This window comes from Cyprinodon tularosa, unplaced genomic scaffold (genome assembly GCF_016077235.1).
Source record: "Cyprinodon tularosa strain WSP-4 unplaced genomic scaffold, ASM1607723v1 ctg118, whole genome shotgun sequence".
NCBI classification, from domain to species: Eukaryota; Metazoa; Chordata; class Actinopteri; order Cyprinodontiformes; family Cyprinodontidae; genus Cyprinodon; species Cyprinodon tularosa.
Window position 1 is genome coordinate 1,462,343 of NW_024037981.1, and position 14,300 is coordinate 1,476,642.

Here is a 14,300-nt window from a genome sequence, read left to right on the forward strand (position 1 = left end):
TAATGGTTCACCTATCAAGCCTTAAAGCTACCATTAGTATGATCTGAGAACATGCCTATCGTCTCCTCTGACCACCCATCCTTGCGTGCTTCACTGCTGTTTCTGGCAAAAATGCTCCCATCCTCTACCTGCCGGGATTAAACAGCGGACAGTAGGGATAACTGCTATATGATCCCAGGCTTTTATACTGTTCCTTCATCCCCTCTCTTCGTATGCAATGAGTTGTACATAGCTGCATGTATCTAGTAGGATGTTTCTCTGTATAGATCTTTCTCTTCCTTTTTAATGGAAATAAATAATAACTTTTAAAGAATGACAGTTGGTTTCATTTTAACACCCTTGATCTAAAATGAGACTCAGTTTGGATAAAAGTCTATCACAAAAAAATCAAAACAGTCCGACTCATTTAGATTCAGTAAATGGCCCATAGAAGCTATCTACATTAATAATCCCAGTGCACTCACTACATCTTTAGGGAAAACATAAACACGACACTATGGTAATATTTGTAGCAGATCATTGGTTGTCACACATTGGTATAGATTCTTAGGCTGTGTCTGAACGTCAGCCTAAACCCTAAATTCCTCAATCACAATATAGAGCTGGGACTATATTGTTAACTTTATAGCGAACTTAGTTAACTAAGTCCAGACTGATGATCGGTACTTTTCACTCCTTTCGGTGCCTGCCGTATCTTTGATATTTGTCGCCGTTGTGGGACAGCAACAGCAGCCAGCTGTGACAACGAATCCCATAATGCTTTCTTATTAGAACTCTCCTCGCAAAGCATTCCGGGATATATCTGCTTGTCAAGTGCACTGATCTCTATTTATTCACTAGATTGCTGATATGCCTTTGGTAGTACAAGGCGCTGTGAAGTCACCAGCCGCCATATTGGTCGAAATGTAAACAACATGTGTGCTTCAGCATTGAACAACGATGATTTGCTCATTTTCAGGGGGGCTTATGCCTTTACGTACAAAGATAAATTAATCACTTTGACACACACTGTCGTTTAAGGTAAAAATTAGGCACTTTATTAGGTACACCTGTCCAACTGCTCGTTAACACTTGATTTCTAAGCAGCCAATCACATGGCGGCAACTCAGTGCATTTAGGCATGTAGACATGGTCAAGACAATCTCCTGCAGTTCAAACCGAGCATCAGTATGGGGAAGAAAGGTAATTTGAGTGACTTTGAACGTGGCATGATTGTTGGTGCCAGAAGGGCTGGTCTGAGTATTTCAGAAACCGCTGATCTACTGGGATTTTCACGCACAACCATCTCTAGGGTTTACAGAGAATGGTCAGAAAAAGAAAAAACATCCAGTTCTCTGGGCGGAAATGCCTTGTTGATGCCAGAGGTCAGAGGAGAATGCCCAGACTGGTTCAAGCTGATAGAAGGGCAACAGTGACTCAAATAACCACCCATTACAACCAAGGTGGGCAGAAGAGCATCTCTGAACACAGTACGTCGAACTTTGAGGCAGATGGGCTACAGCAGCAGAAGACCACACCAGGTGCCACTCCTTTCAGCTAAGAACAGGAAACTGAGGCTACAATTTGCACAAGCTCATCGAAATTGGACAATAGAAGATTGGAAAAACGTTGCCTGGTCTGATGAGTCTCGTTTTCTGCTGCGACATTCGGATGGTAGGGTCAGAATTTGGCGTCTATAACATGAAAGCATGGATCCATCCTGCCTTGTATCAACGGTTGAGGCTGGTAGTGGTGGTGTCATGGTGTGGGGAATATTTTCTTGGCACTCTTTGGGCCCCTTGGTACCAATTGAGCATTGTTGCAACGCCACAGCCTACCTGAGTATTGTTGCTGACCATGTCCATCCCTTTATGACCACAATGTACCCAACTTCTGATGGCTACTTTCAGCAGAATAATGCGCCATGTCATAAAGCTGGAATAATCTCAGACTGGTTTCTTGAACATGACAATGAGTTCACTGTACTCAAATGGCCTCCACAGTCACCAGATCTCAATCCAATAGAGCATCTTTGGGATGTGGTGGAACGGGAGATTCGCATCATGGATGTGCAGCCGACAAATCTGCGGCAACTGTGTGATGCCATCATGTCAATATGGACCAAACTCCCTGAGAAATGCTTCCAGCACCTTGTTGAATCTATGCCACGAAGAACTGAGGCAATTCTGAAGGCAAAAGGGGGTGCAACCCGTTACTAGCATGGGGTACCTAATAAAGTGGCTGGTGAGTGTAAATGTATTGATTACATTGTTACTGTAAATATGGGTAGTACCAAAATGGAGGCAGGTGACTTCAGTTTTTTTGGCCTATCAACAATCCAGTGAATAAATAGTGATCAGTGGTCTAGGAACCATGGCTGATCACTATTTTTTTAGGTGCATTATCAGAAATTTCGAGTCAACAACTTTTTCATCCACTAGACGTTCGGACACTCATTTAAAAATGGCGTAATAAAAAAAATAAATAAATAAATAAATGACGTAACCACTATATAGAAATAGAAAATTATAAAAAGCAAATAGAACTTTATTGGTCTTACATTGGAGAAATGATCTGCATTTAACATATCCCCTTTGGGAGCAGTGGGCTGCCACGGTGCAGCGCCCGGGGAGCAGTGTGGGGTTAAGGGTCTTACTCAGAGACCCAGAGTGCCAGCAGTGACGATCGAGCCGGGTACTTCCAACCTTCTCAAAGCACAAGCACACTGCTCTAATCACAATGGCCAACAAACCACCCTAATCACGATAGAGGGTACTTTAAAGTGATTATGGCGGACATCTGGACACAGCCTTAGTTGGATTTCTGGACTTTGCCGAAGGGTGAACCTCTGCAGATTTTCTTTCTTTCCTGTATTTAGCTTTATCCAAAAACATGTAGAGTGTTCAAGGTGAGTTTTTTTTTTGGCATGCATATTAATTGGATTGTAACCCAGACAGTTAGATTTTGATCTCAAGTTTTCGACTGATTCTTGGCTCAAAAAGGTCAGATTGGAGTGTGCATGGTAATCAGTGGCACTTCTGATCAATTCCCCCAGTCAACCCATAGTTCCCACAGACCTTGATGCTCTGATTAATGCTCTTCTCCTGTTTGGGTGAATAAAAATGTCTTGGTAGATTTGCAATTGCACCATACAGTAGTCTTTTCCTTTTCTGGTAAAGTTTCAAACAGTGCAATGTGATCTATAAAATTTGGGATTTCACTTTTTATTAAGATCCTACACAAAACCTTTGCATTATCCAGTTACGTCCATGTGTCCTTTGGTCATGAGGCTGTTTGTTCATTAACGTTCATTAAATGACCTCTGAATCCCTCAGAGAAAAGCTTGATCTATACTGAGATTAAATTACGCACAGAAGGACATTAAACCTTTGATGACAGTAGGAAAAACTGAAATGTATCTATAACATAAGTGAAAATTGTGCTGAAATGCATGAAAAAAAACAAACAAACAAAAAAACATAAAAATTCCCCCCACCTAACAATTATTTAAATTTATCATATAATTCCATATCAGATACAGAGCTTTGTAGCTGTTAAATGAAGAAATGTGAAAAGTTCAAGGTACAAGAGATTGTTTCCTTAAGGTGTTGTATATGTTTGTTTAAAGTATATTACTCTCAGTTAATACCGTTGATAAAAAAAAAATCAATATGAGGATCAATATTATGACCTCAGATGAAGCTTTAAATAAAAACTGCTACTGAACCATATAACCCCATCAGAAAATGCTCATAGTTTTCTGAAATAGTATCATAAACAGTTACGGTTACAAAAAAACCCCCAAAAAACAATCAAATTAAATCATCTTTTTCTTGGACTTTTTCTGGCTAAATAGTAACATCACAAAATAAGCATGTCTCTCTTCTCCTCTCTACATCTCTCCTAACCCATCCTGCTTTCTATAAATCCAAGTAGTCTACTTGCTTTTACAGCCTCCTTACAAACACTGACTCAAATGAACAAATAGGAACCTTGGTTTCTTTAAATGCAGGGCACTTCCTCACTGAGCCTCCCATCTCCTTTTGAGTCCTCTTGGTGCTTCAATAAAAATACACCCACACACACACACAGACACACACAGACACACACACACACACACACACACACACACACACACCCTCTCCTTCACACTCATGCAGCTGTTACAGCGGACTGGGGAGCTGGCAGTTGTGCAGGATGGTTAGGTTTCCCTCACCTACTGAGAATATTAGAGTCATTCAGATTCCCAAGAGGGAAACATCTTTTTTTTCTTTTCTTTAGAGCATAAAGGTCAAACTTTAGCACTGTTGGGGAGAACAGCATGTATGACATTCTATCCACCACTGGGGGTTATTGTCAGCTTATTATCCCCATCTAGTACAAACATTTGCTCTGTTTATTTGTATAACAGTTGAAAACCGCCATATATCATACCCCTTACATCAAATAACCATCAACCGAGAGACTTCTAAATTTAAAAGTGCACCTCTCCAGCTCCTTTTCATAAAAGGAAAATGAAATACTTTGATACATGTCAGAATTTTTCCGCAGGATGTCAAATGATTCTTGTTAGAAAAGGTTGAATCATCCAGGACAGAGCAGGTTTAAAACATCTAATCTATGGATCTTGTTAAAGACTATCTACATAAAGTATTCTAACCAAAGCCGGAGGGGAATCAACTGTTGCCTTGCAGTGAGAGGGGCCGGGGCTATTTCCGTACTAATGCTGCAGTTTCTCCCCTTGCCTCGGTAGGTTTGCTTGTGGTACTTCAGTGTCCTCCCACAGTGCAATAAGGTAACTGTTAGGTTAATTAGTTATCCTAAAGGCTCTCGGCCAGGGGTTCCCAAATGTAACCACAGACTTGTGGTCCACTAAAATATATGTATAAAGCAATATTTTCATTGGATTTATATCAGGGCTGCACATAGATGGAGCTTGTAGCACTCTTGCCTTAACACAAGAAGGTTCAGGGTTCGATTCCTGGCCCGGGATATTTCTTCATGGAGTTTGCATGTTCTCCCCGTGCATGTGTGGGTTCTCTCTGAGAACTTTGGCTTCCATCTACCAGACAGGGGCAATATGGAGCCAACAAGTCATCTCCCTGTCATGTATTTAATCTACCCAGCCAATTAACCAGGTGAGTCCAATCTGCACAGGTTAATTCACGGTGAAGATTGGACTTACCTGCTTCAGTGGCTGGGTAGAACAAATACATGACATGGAGATGACTTGTTGACTCCACATTGCCCATGTCTGCCACCTAAAGTGAAAAAAATAGGTTTGTTAGTGCAGCTTCTCTAAATTGTGAATGTGTGTTTGTGTGCGTGTCTCTGTTACACCCTGCAACAGACTGGCACCCTGTCCAGGGTGTATCCTGCCTCTTGCCCATAGAGTGCCTGAGATAGGCACTGGCTGCACCGCAACCCTGATGGAATAAGCAGGAGAAGATAGATGGATTTATTTATTTAAAAATATAAAAATAATTATAGTTTTATTCGTTTAAGCACCTATGGATTGGGTTGCCTCTTTCTCTGAACGCTGAACTGGTCCATTATCGTTCCCCCTGCAGGGGGTGGACCCACTGGGGGATGAGCTCACATCACTCATTCGAAATGGGCCCGGTCGGGTCCCACAAAACCTGATCAACAGGCCTGGGTCCAGGGTGGAGTCCTAGCTAGTGCCTTGATTTTCTTGGCCATCAATAGAGGTTTTTTGAACTGAAATAGAGAAAAATCTTTAAAGAAAACCTGTTAAAAGCTTGAAAAGACTGGGGTGGAGGTTCATATTCTACCATAAAATCAACCCTAATCATAAAACCAGCCAAATGGATGGTTAAGATCGAAGCACATTCCTCCATTGGGATTTCCTCTCCACCCGATCTGACTAATTATAATTATACCTGGGCTTCACTAATTATTTAAACAAGAAATGAATCAAATATTCAGGTACTAATTAATATAATACTGGCAAGGAATGCATTATTTGAAATGTAAATGCATAATGCACTTTGAGATATGCAAATGAAGGATGAAATTTATCATTGACAAAACTACATTATTAAATAAATCCCTGAATACTAAAATATTAGTGATCTTCATAGTTCTCCCCCCAGAAGTACTATTTTTTGTTAAAAGGTTTCCCAACTTGAACATTAAATAGACAAAGTAAATCGTAAACAAGTTGTTTTTATGCTTGTGGTGAAAAACATTCAAATGGAAACATGGATTACTCCACAATTTATGGTTTCTTGGCTGTAGTGTTTTATGCTCATATTTTCAAGTGAGTAGATATTCATTAACAACCAAATAGATTTACCATATAGATTATTCTGTGTTTAACTTGCCTAGTTTCTAAGATGGTTTCACAAAAAAAAATTGGATATATCATGGAGCCCTGGTAGCAGAGGATATGTACCACAGTTTAAAGCTGAAATGCCCATGCTGACCTTGGGTCAAGGCTAGAAGCTAATTCCGTTCCAACAAGGCTGAGTGCAATCTAGATAATTGATCAAAAGTCTCTTGGGACTCAGTAGTAATAGGAAGGAGGACTGAAAACAACTAAATCAAACAGAGAACAGCACTGCCTTAAAATTATCTATGAGGAGGTGCAACCCTGTGCTGATAGCACCTGAATCCCCTCATGCTCCACAGATAAAAAAATACAGATGTTGTATCTGAAAGCTGAAAGTGATGATAGAGATGCAGAAACCACCAAATACAGTTGTGATAGCACTGGCTGTGGAGGTTTTCCATATTTGTTATGATCCAGTGATGTTTGGATGACTGTGAAGGTCACAGACACCATAGGGTGGTCTCCCTGTATGAAGAAGGAGATAAATAAAATTACATGACAAAAACATAATGCCAGTCTGCTATAAGATCTTAGTTTGCTTTTGCATTCAATGATTAATACGCATGCAGCAAGCATCAGCATCAGGACTTACTTAATGGACTTACCTTGTATGTTCTACTCAAAGCACGGTTGATGAGATATTGCTGTAAATCTATTTGTTTATCTTCAATTTTTTTTTTTCCCCCTGGGATACCTTTGTGCTAAAGGTCAGTGAAGAAGATTATGCTTTTACAGTGACAAAGGATTGGATGTGTGGCCACACAAGTTAAGCACTGTTCATTATTGATCTGTGTGTGCAGCAAGGTGTTACTGAAGTAGATAACGCCATGCCTCTCCAGAAGCTCATGCATCACTGGACCTCAGTGTGACGTGACAGTAGGGGGGGAAATCTATGAACTACTTTATAGACTCGTTAACATTTGACCTACAGTATTTCTTTGCTCTTCATCCGTTTTTCTTAATATAGTATAAAAACATAAGCTCATGTTGAAATAAAGCAAAATATATGTTGAGAGTTTGCTCTGATGGCGTTTCAGTTGAGTTTGAGTTTATTGAACTTAGTGAAGTCAAAGAAAAAAAATGTATATATTGGGATAAAAGAGCGGGTAGAGATAAATTATTTTTAAACCCACCCCTTTATCAGCAGTGATGTCATTCAATTATTTCCTTGATTAGTTTTCAGTTCAATTCAAGTCAGTTTATTTATATAGTTTATTTATATAGCGCCGATTCACATCATCTCAAGGCACTTTACAGAGACAATTCAACATGATCATACAGTCAAACTGATTCAAAGTTTTCTATCTAAGGAAAATCATTTGATTGCATCAACTCATTGACTCAAATGCAATCCCTCACATCAAGCATGTTTGTAGCGACAGTTGAGAGGAAAAACCCTTTTAGCAGAAGGAAGCCTCCAGCAGGACTAGGCTTAGTATGAGTGGCCATCTGCTGAGGCTGACTGGGGTTCAAGGAGACAGAAGCAAACAATCTGAAAAAAGCAGAGATTCAAAAGGCAACTGTAAACCATCTCCACAAGCGACCCCGTCCAGGAAACATCGCCAGGCAGATGAGCTCAGAGCCAGCTGCCATAACAGAGGAGGAAAAAGAGCATATACAGTTAGTGACAGTCAGAGAAACAGGACTACAGTGCGGAAAGCCTGAGTTCCTTTAAATCAAGACTAAAAACACATTTGTTTAGGATTGCCTTCGACTATTCTAGTTAAACAGTTCAACAAAAACATGTTTTCTTTAATCCAACTGTTTTTAATATTCTTTTTTTGTTTCTGCATTTTTTATTTTATTTATTTTTTAGTTTTTCCTACTTGCTTTGATTCTGTTTTATCTTCCTGTATTTTAATCATGTAAAGCACTTTGCATTGTCTTTGTACGACGGAGTATTAGGGCCACACATGAAGAGAAAAAATATTTTTGCCATGACGAGATTAAACTCGACATGTCGACTTTAAAGTCGACATGTCGACATTAAACTCAACATTTCGAGAATAAAGTTGAAATGTCATGTTGAGTTTAATCTCGACGTGTCGACAATAAAGTTGAAATTAGTTCAAGAGAGCCAACCGCTGCACAGGTTACATGCACAGAATCCAGAATCAGACATGCCTTGTGTAGATGATTTGGTCAAATTGTACTTTCTGTGATGATTATACAGTTATACAGTTGCAGCACGTCAAAGACTACCTTCACTCTTAAAACGCAGACTGCAGCTGTGGAGCGCGGTTGCTCTTTTCTCCAAACGCAGACTGCAGCTGTGGAGCGCGGTTGCTCTTTTCTCCAAACTTTGGAATGTCGAGATTAAAGTCGCCACGATATATCAACTTTATTCTCGAAATGGCGAGTTTAAAGTCGACATGTCGACTTTAAAGTCGACATGTCGAGTTTAATCTCGTCATGGCAAAAATATTTTTTCTCTTCATGTGTGGCCCTAATACTCCGTCGTATCTTTGTACTGAATTGTGCTATACAAATAAATTTGCCTTGTCTTGCCTTGCCTTACAATGAAAAACCTGAAAAGCTCCATCATCTATAAACAAAGGTGTCGATGGTGGCAGCTGATATTTCCTCTCTCCAGGATGGAGTCACAGCCAAATAGAAACAGACCACATGAAGCCACTATGTTAAGAAAATGCAGGAGTAGAAGTAAAAAGTTGCCACAAAAATAAGTAGTAAAGTAAAGTAAAAATATCAGAAAAATCTATTTGAGTACAGTAACGAAGTATTTGTACTTCGTTACTTCCCATCTCTGGAAATGAGTTAGTTGGTTGGTGCAGGCTGAAAGGAGAATCCAGATGTAAAACTGATTGTCTTCTCTCAACTTTATTAACTTTAATGTTAGAGAATAAACTAAGAAATTCTTCAGAATGGGAGAACAGGAATAGAATGAAGCAGAATAATGAAATAGGGGTCCCTATGTCCTCCAGCAGTCTAAGCCTATAGCAGCATAACTATAGAGATAGCTCAGGATAACCTGAGCCACTCTAACTATAGGCTTTATCAAAAAGGAAAGTTTTAATCCTACCCTTAAAAGTAGACAGGCTGTCTGCCTCACGGACTAAAACTGGTAGTTGGTTCCACAGGAGAGTAGGTGGATAACTACAATATCTGCCTCCCATTCTACTTTTAGAAATTCTAGGAAGCACTAGTAAATCTGCAGATTGAGAGCGAAGTGCTCTGTTAGGAACATAAGGAAAAATCATATCTCTGATATAAGATGGAGCTTTGCTATGTAAGGGTTTATATGTGAGAAGCAAGATTTTAAATTCTATTCTTGATATAACTTTTAATTGTTTTTTAACAGGAAAATAATCACTGCACCAGGTGCAGACAGCAGACTTAAACATTGCTATACCATGGGTTGCCATGTGCTCGCAGCTTCTAAGTATTTAGCACCAGCTTTCACATTGTTCCAGAGTGCTACCTGTGTCTTATTCTTCCAAACCTCCAATGTTTTTTGCACTTTTTCACACGTGATTTTGTTTCCTTTTTCTTTTTACTATGCTGGAGAAATGCATACCTGCTTGGCTCCATTATTTCCTTGTTTACCTATTGCTCACTTGCGCAATATCGTACCTCATGTATATGCTGATGAAGATTCTCAGTCATCCAGGTCATAGTCATTCCGTAAAAGTTTAAAAAACAATCCACTGGACTTGGTGTCCAAGATTTAAAGACGTTCCGCTACCTCTCCAGGAAGCTTTCTCAATTCAAATGTCTGGATCCGCATGCTGTAATTTTATCCAAATTCCTTTGTATGCAATGAGAGTGAACTACTGACATAGAAACAGGTAAAGCCATAGTATGTGACCAGGCCCCTTTAATTCATTTCAATTGTATTCAAAAATACTTTTATAGGCGTTGATAGCTGTAGGCAGGAAGGATGTTCTGTAGCGCTATAAAAATGCATTTTGCTATTTTTTTTCTTGTGTCCTAGTGTACTCATAACCAAGTTAAATTAGATAAATAAATACAATAATAGTTTTGAATGCTACCAAGTTTTTATAAAACATAGATACACTAAAATAATAACAAGTGGTTAAGAAAGCTTTAGAAACGTTTCCTCAAATGGCTGCAGAGCTTGTCTAAAGGAGCAGCACAGCTAATAACAGCAGAAACTTAGAAAAGTAGCAGTTGAAAGCTTCTGATTGCCATTGTACCAATATAGCGTGACATTTTGGCTAAGAGGGAATGTTTTGCACAAACTTATCCAAAAATGTTTCTATAAAATAAACTGCGTGACAATGAGTCACTTGCTAAATAGGATGTGAAAATAGGATGTGAAAGCTGAGAAATATTGATATATTTTATTCAGCATTTTTTTTATTGAAGCCAATACATTCATTTGCGAATTTGATTACTATTACCCCAGGCTCACACAGACTCCGGTCTTACCGTTGCGGTGCGGTGGGAGCGGCGCCGCAGTGATTCCAAGTCATTAAAAAGACGTAAACCTCTCTCACTGGCTGCTGAGCTGTCCGGCTGCGGTTACCGAGACACTCCGGCGCTGCAGAAAATTCCGCAAGAAAGCTATCCTTGCGGCGTGCCGGAGCCCTCCGCAACAAGCTCTCGCAAATATCCTTATTTGGGCCGTGTTATCGCGTGAAGTTACGTGAACTCAAGTGAACTTCTGTTAAATCCCCGGACCTGTTGCCGGAGCCGCACCGCACCGTAGTCAAAAGGGCGGTGTGAGAGGGGGTGTGCGGGAGTTGCGGTCTCCGTCGGCTCGGTAACCGCACCGGAGCCAGTGTGAGCAAGGGGTTAACTGGGCAATTGCCATAAGAACATGTCCTTAAAATTGGTCTCTCCAGCAATGCCAGGTCTTGTCATCATATTATATATTTACAACTACTCACCAACCAAAAAAAACCTAAACTACTCTTTTTGTGTTTAGAGTTGATTCACATTTCCTTTATTTCAGGTCAAATAAATGCAGAAGTAACTGTGTTATTTGTGTGAATATAGAGTTAAAATAGTTTTAAAACCATATAATTGTGTGAGGGGAGCCATCAGTGTTTAGAATATTGCTTTTTCACAGTCTAACATGTTTTGTGTGGATTTAAAGCCAGACAGCTGAATTTTCTCCATTTCTTTCAGAGCTTGCTATCTGTCACATGATGCTGCTCTGTCCTTACTGCCTGCATCAGTCAACGGTTTTATGCCTCACCATAAACTCTTGCAAATGGGTTTTTCTCTGCTTGACCAAATAGATGACTGATGAGAGTGTGAAAAGTTGGCCTCTTTTCACACTCAATGCATACAAGTTGAAAACCCTGCATCACAAGTTAGTTGCTTTATTTAGCCATTAATTATACAACTTCTAGAGCATTTTTAGGATTCAGTTTATACCCGAAACAATGATACCAGTTCATTTGAATTTATCTGCAGAAAACAATTATCTACCTATTGAGATATGACATTCATATGACCTAGGTTGACTCCTTCCCGCTATTGTCTCAACCCCCATCACTATGCAGGGAACCAAAACATCTCAATCTGGTCAGCCAGGCCAACAATGACCCCAAAAACTCCCTTTTCAGAGGCATAGGCCAGGATTGGGTATTGCAGGCCAACAACGTCTTTAACGACTTCCCCATTACTAAGACCTGGACCTGCTGGTCCGGTTCGATTTGCATGTTTTCTAACCCATAACAAGGCTTTGTTGGGCTACTCCATAAAGCTTGAAGCTCAACACTAGTTCAGACATTATAAGTTGAAAAAAGCCTCCTGGATGGGAAGCAAAACATCTTTAAACTTGGAAAACAAAGTCCAGTGTTTTTTTTTTTTTTTTTACTTTTTTTACTTTTTTGTATGACTATGACCTGGATGACTCTCACCAGCTTCTTATGACATTAAACTTCAATACATGTAAAAGATTTTTCCTTTTGCATCCAGTATCTCTTTATGCTACTGGATTTAAAGTTGGATCTAAGCTTGTAGCAGTCATGATGGGGTATCATTACCTTTTGGATATAACATTAATCAAAATAATGGTATCTGGAGGGAGTTTGATCGGTTGTGGATGTTTAACCCTCAAACTACAGTAGACCTGATCTTTTATTGTCTAAAAAAAAGCTCCTTATGACATAGGTGGCTTTTCAGTTCAACTTATCTTGTGTTATTGCTGTAGGAGTGTGTTTAATGTATAAAGAGGTGAAAAAGGGGATCAGAAAAGGGTGACAACTTCATAAGCAGCGATCAGGTTTAATCACACACAGAGTAAAAAGCCAAAGTGCCATTAGGTGCCAGGCTCACCTTTCACAGAAAGACTCTGCCTGTCGACTGGGCTGACAAATTAAATTCTCTTCAAGTACTTCAGAGACATTAGAAGTCTTGGATGGCATGCTAAAAACCACAGACTTTCTATCGGGTCCTGCGCCTTGCTTTTATCAACTCACTGATGACACACAATGGAAAACACAAATAGTCATTTCACTTTTTTGATTTTACAGCATTGTACAAGCTCAATACCCTTGGATTTTTCCACATTTTTTCATATTATAGTTTGGGGTTTTATGTGATATACAAACACAGAATTGTGCCTACTAAAAAGATGAAGAAAAAAAATACATGATTTTCATCTTCCATTGCTTTGATACCCCTCAAACTGTTTGTCGCAGATCAAACCTGATAAGTCCATATAGGCTCTACTGGTTTGAAGTTTATTTTCAGAATGCAGAGGTTATGTGAAGACCTCTGAGGCTTTTAGAAACCATTAGAAAACCAGCAGCACATTGGTGCCAGTGGTCCTGATGTGAGAAAACACAGAAAAATTAAAAATGTATGAATCCTCGGTTTGTCCCAATGAACTAGATTCTGTATAATTTCTCTCACTTGCAACTCTCGCTTTTTTTCTAAACCGTCTCTAATTCATTTTTCACCCATCACCTCCTTCTCACATGTCCTGATTTCCTGCTCCATTTCTGGAGCATCACCTGTGTAATACGAGAATGTCTCAGTTTTCTCTCTGCTCCCCTGCGACCTTGTTTTTAACCTTGTCCACTTTGTTTCCCTCTCTCTCCTTTCTTTCTCTTCACCTCTTTCCTCCATTAGCCAAGATGGCAATGAGCAGCATCCTCAACGCCGATGACATCAAGAAAGCTCTCGATGCATTTGCAGGTAAAATTCTTGACACAGATCCATTACAGTTTTGTTTGAAAACCTTAGACTTTAGCAGGGGTCCTATATAGGAGGATCACCTTTTAACAGTTTAGTGACCAAGTTTAGTCACCAGACCCTCACTCTGTTTAAACACCACTTTAGTCGTTGACAGTTATTTACTAGTTACTAGGCAAATAATTTACTTTTTATGCTTTTAAAACATAAAAGAATGTGAAATTTTTTGTAAGAAAATTCTAAATTAATTAATAATTTAATTAGGGAATATAAGGTGTTTGTTCTTAATAAAAAAATGCAATAATTAATTTAAAGATCTACAGATCAGAAAACATTGAAAACGAATGTGCACTATTCTGCACTATATGTTATAGATTTGATGATGCTTTTTTAATAATAAAATTAATAAGATGCTTTAGAACAAAAATGTCAAATTTACCTGAAATAAAACATGACAGTAGTTTATAGTCAGAGGTGTCAAGTAACAAAGTACAAATACTTTTTTACTGTACTTACATACATTTTTTAGGTATCTACAGTATACTTTACTGCCAACTTATTTTTCTTCCTACTTCTGACTTCTACTCGTTACATTTTCATACAAGTATCTGTACTTTCTATTCCTTAAAGTTTTTAAAACAAATGTTACTCATTACTCTTGGCTTCAGTTTAATATTTATAAATATTTATTTCACGTCATGTGCGCCATCCAATGCAGATCATTGGCGCCATCCAGATCTAGTGAAAACTAGTTTAATTGGATGAGTCATATAACACAGACACTCATTGGTTAGCTAAAGGAAATCATCAGAAGCAAGCAGGTGTTCTTCAAACTGCA

At 39.1% G+C, this 14,300-nt stretch overlaps 1 protein-coding gene across 2 annotated transcripts in view; it reads left to right on the forward strand.

Annotated features, from left to right (window-relative positions):
* The window catches only part of pvalb6 (parvalbumin 6), a 56,650-nt gene that overhangs the window by 39,030 nt on the left and 3,320 nt on the right, over positions 1–14,300 (forward strand). For both annotated transcript variants that reach the window (XM_038267732.1, XM_038267723.1), the window contains exon 2: positions 13,400–13,465. In XM_038267732.1, coding sequence (XP_038123660.1) covers positions 13,405–13,465 — 61 coding nt within the window. In that variant the 5' untranslated portion in view covers positions 13,400–13,404. The remainder of the gene's footprint in view (positions 1–13,399; positions 13,466–14,300) is intronic.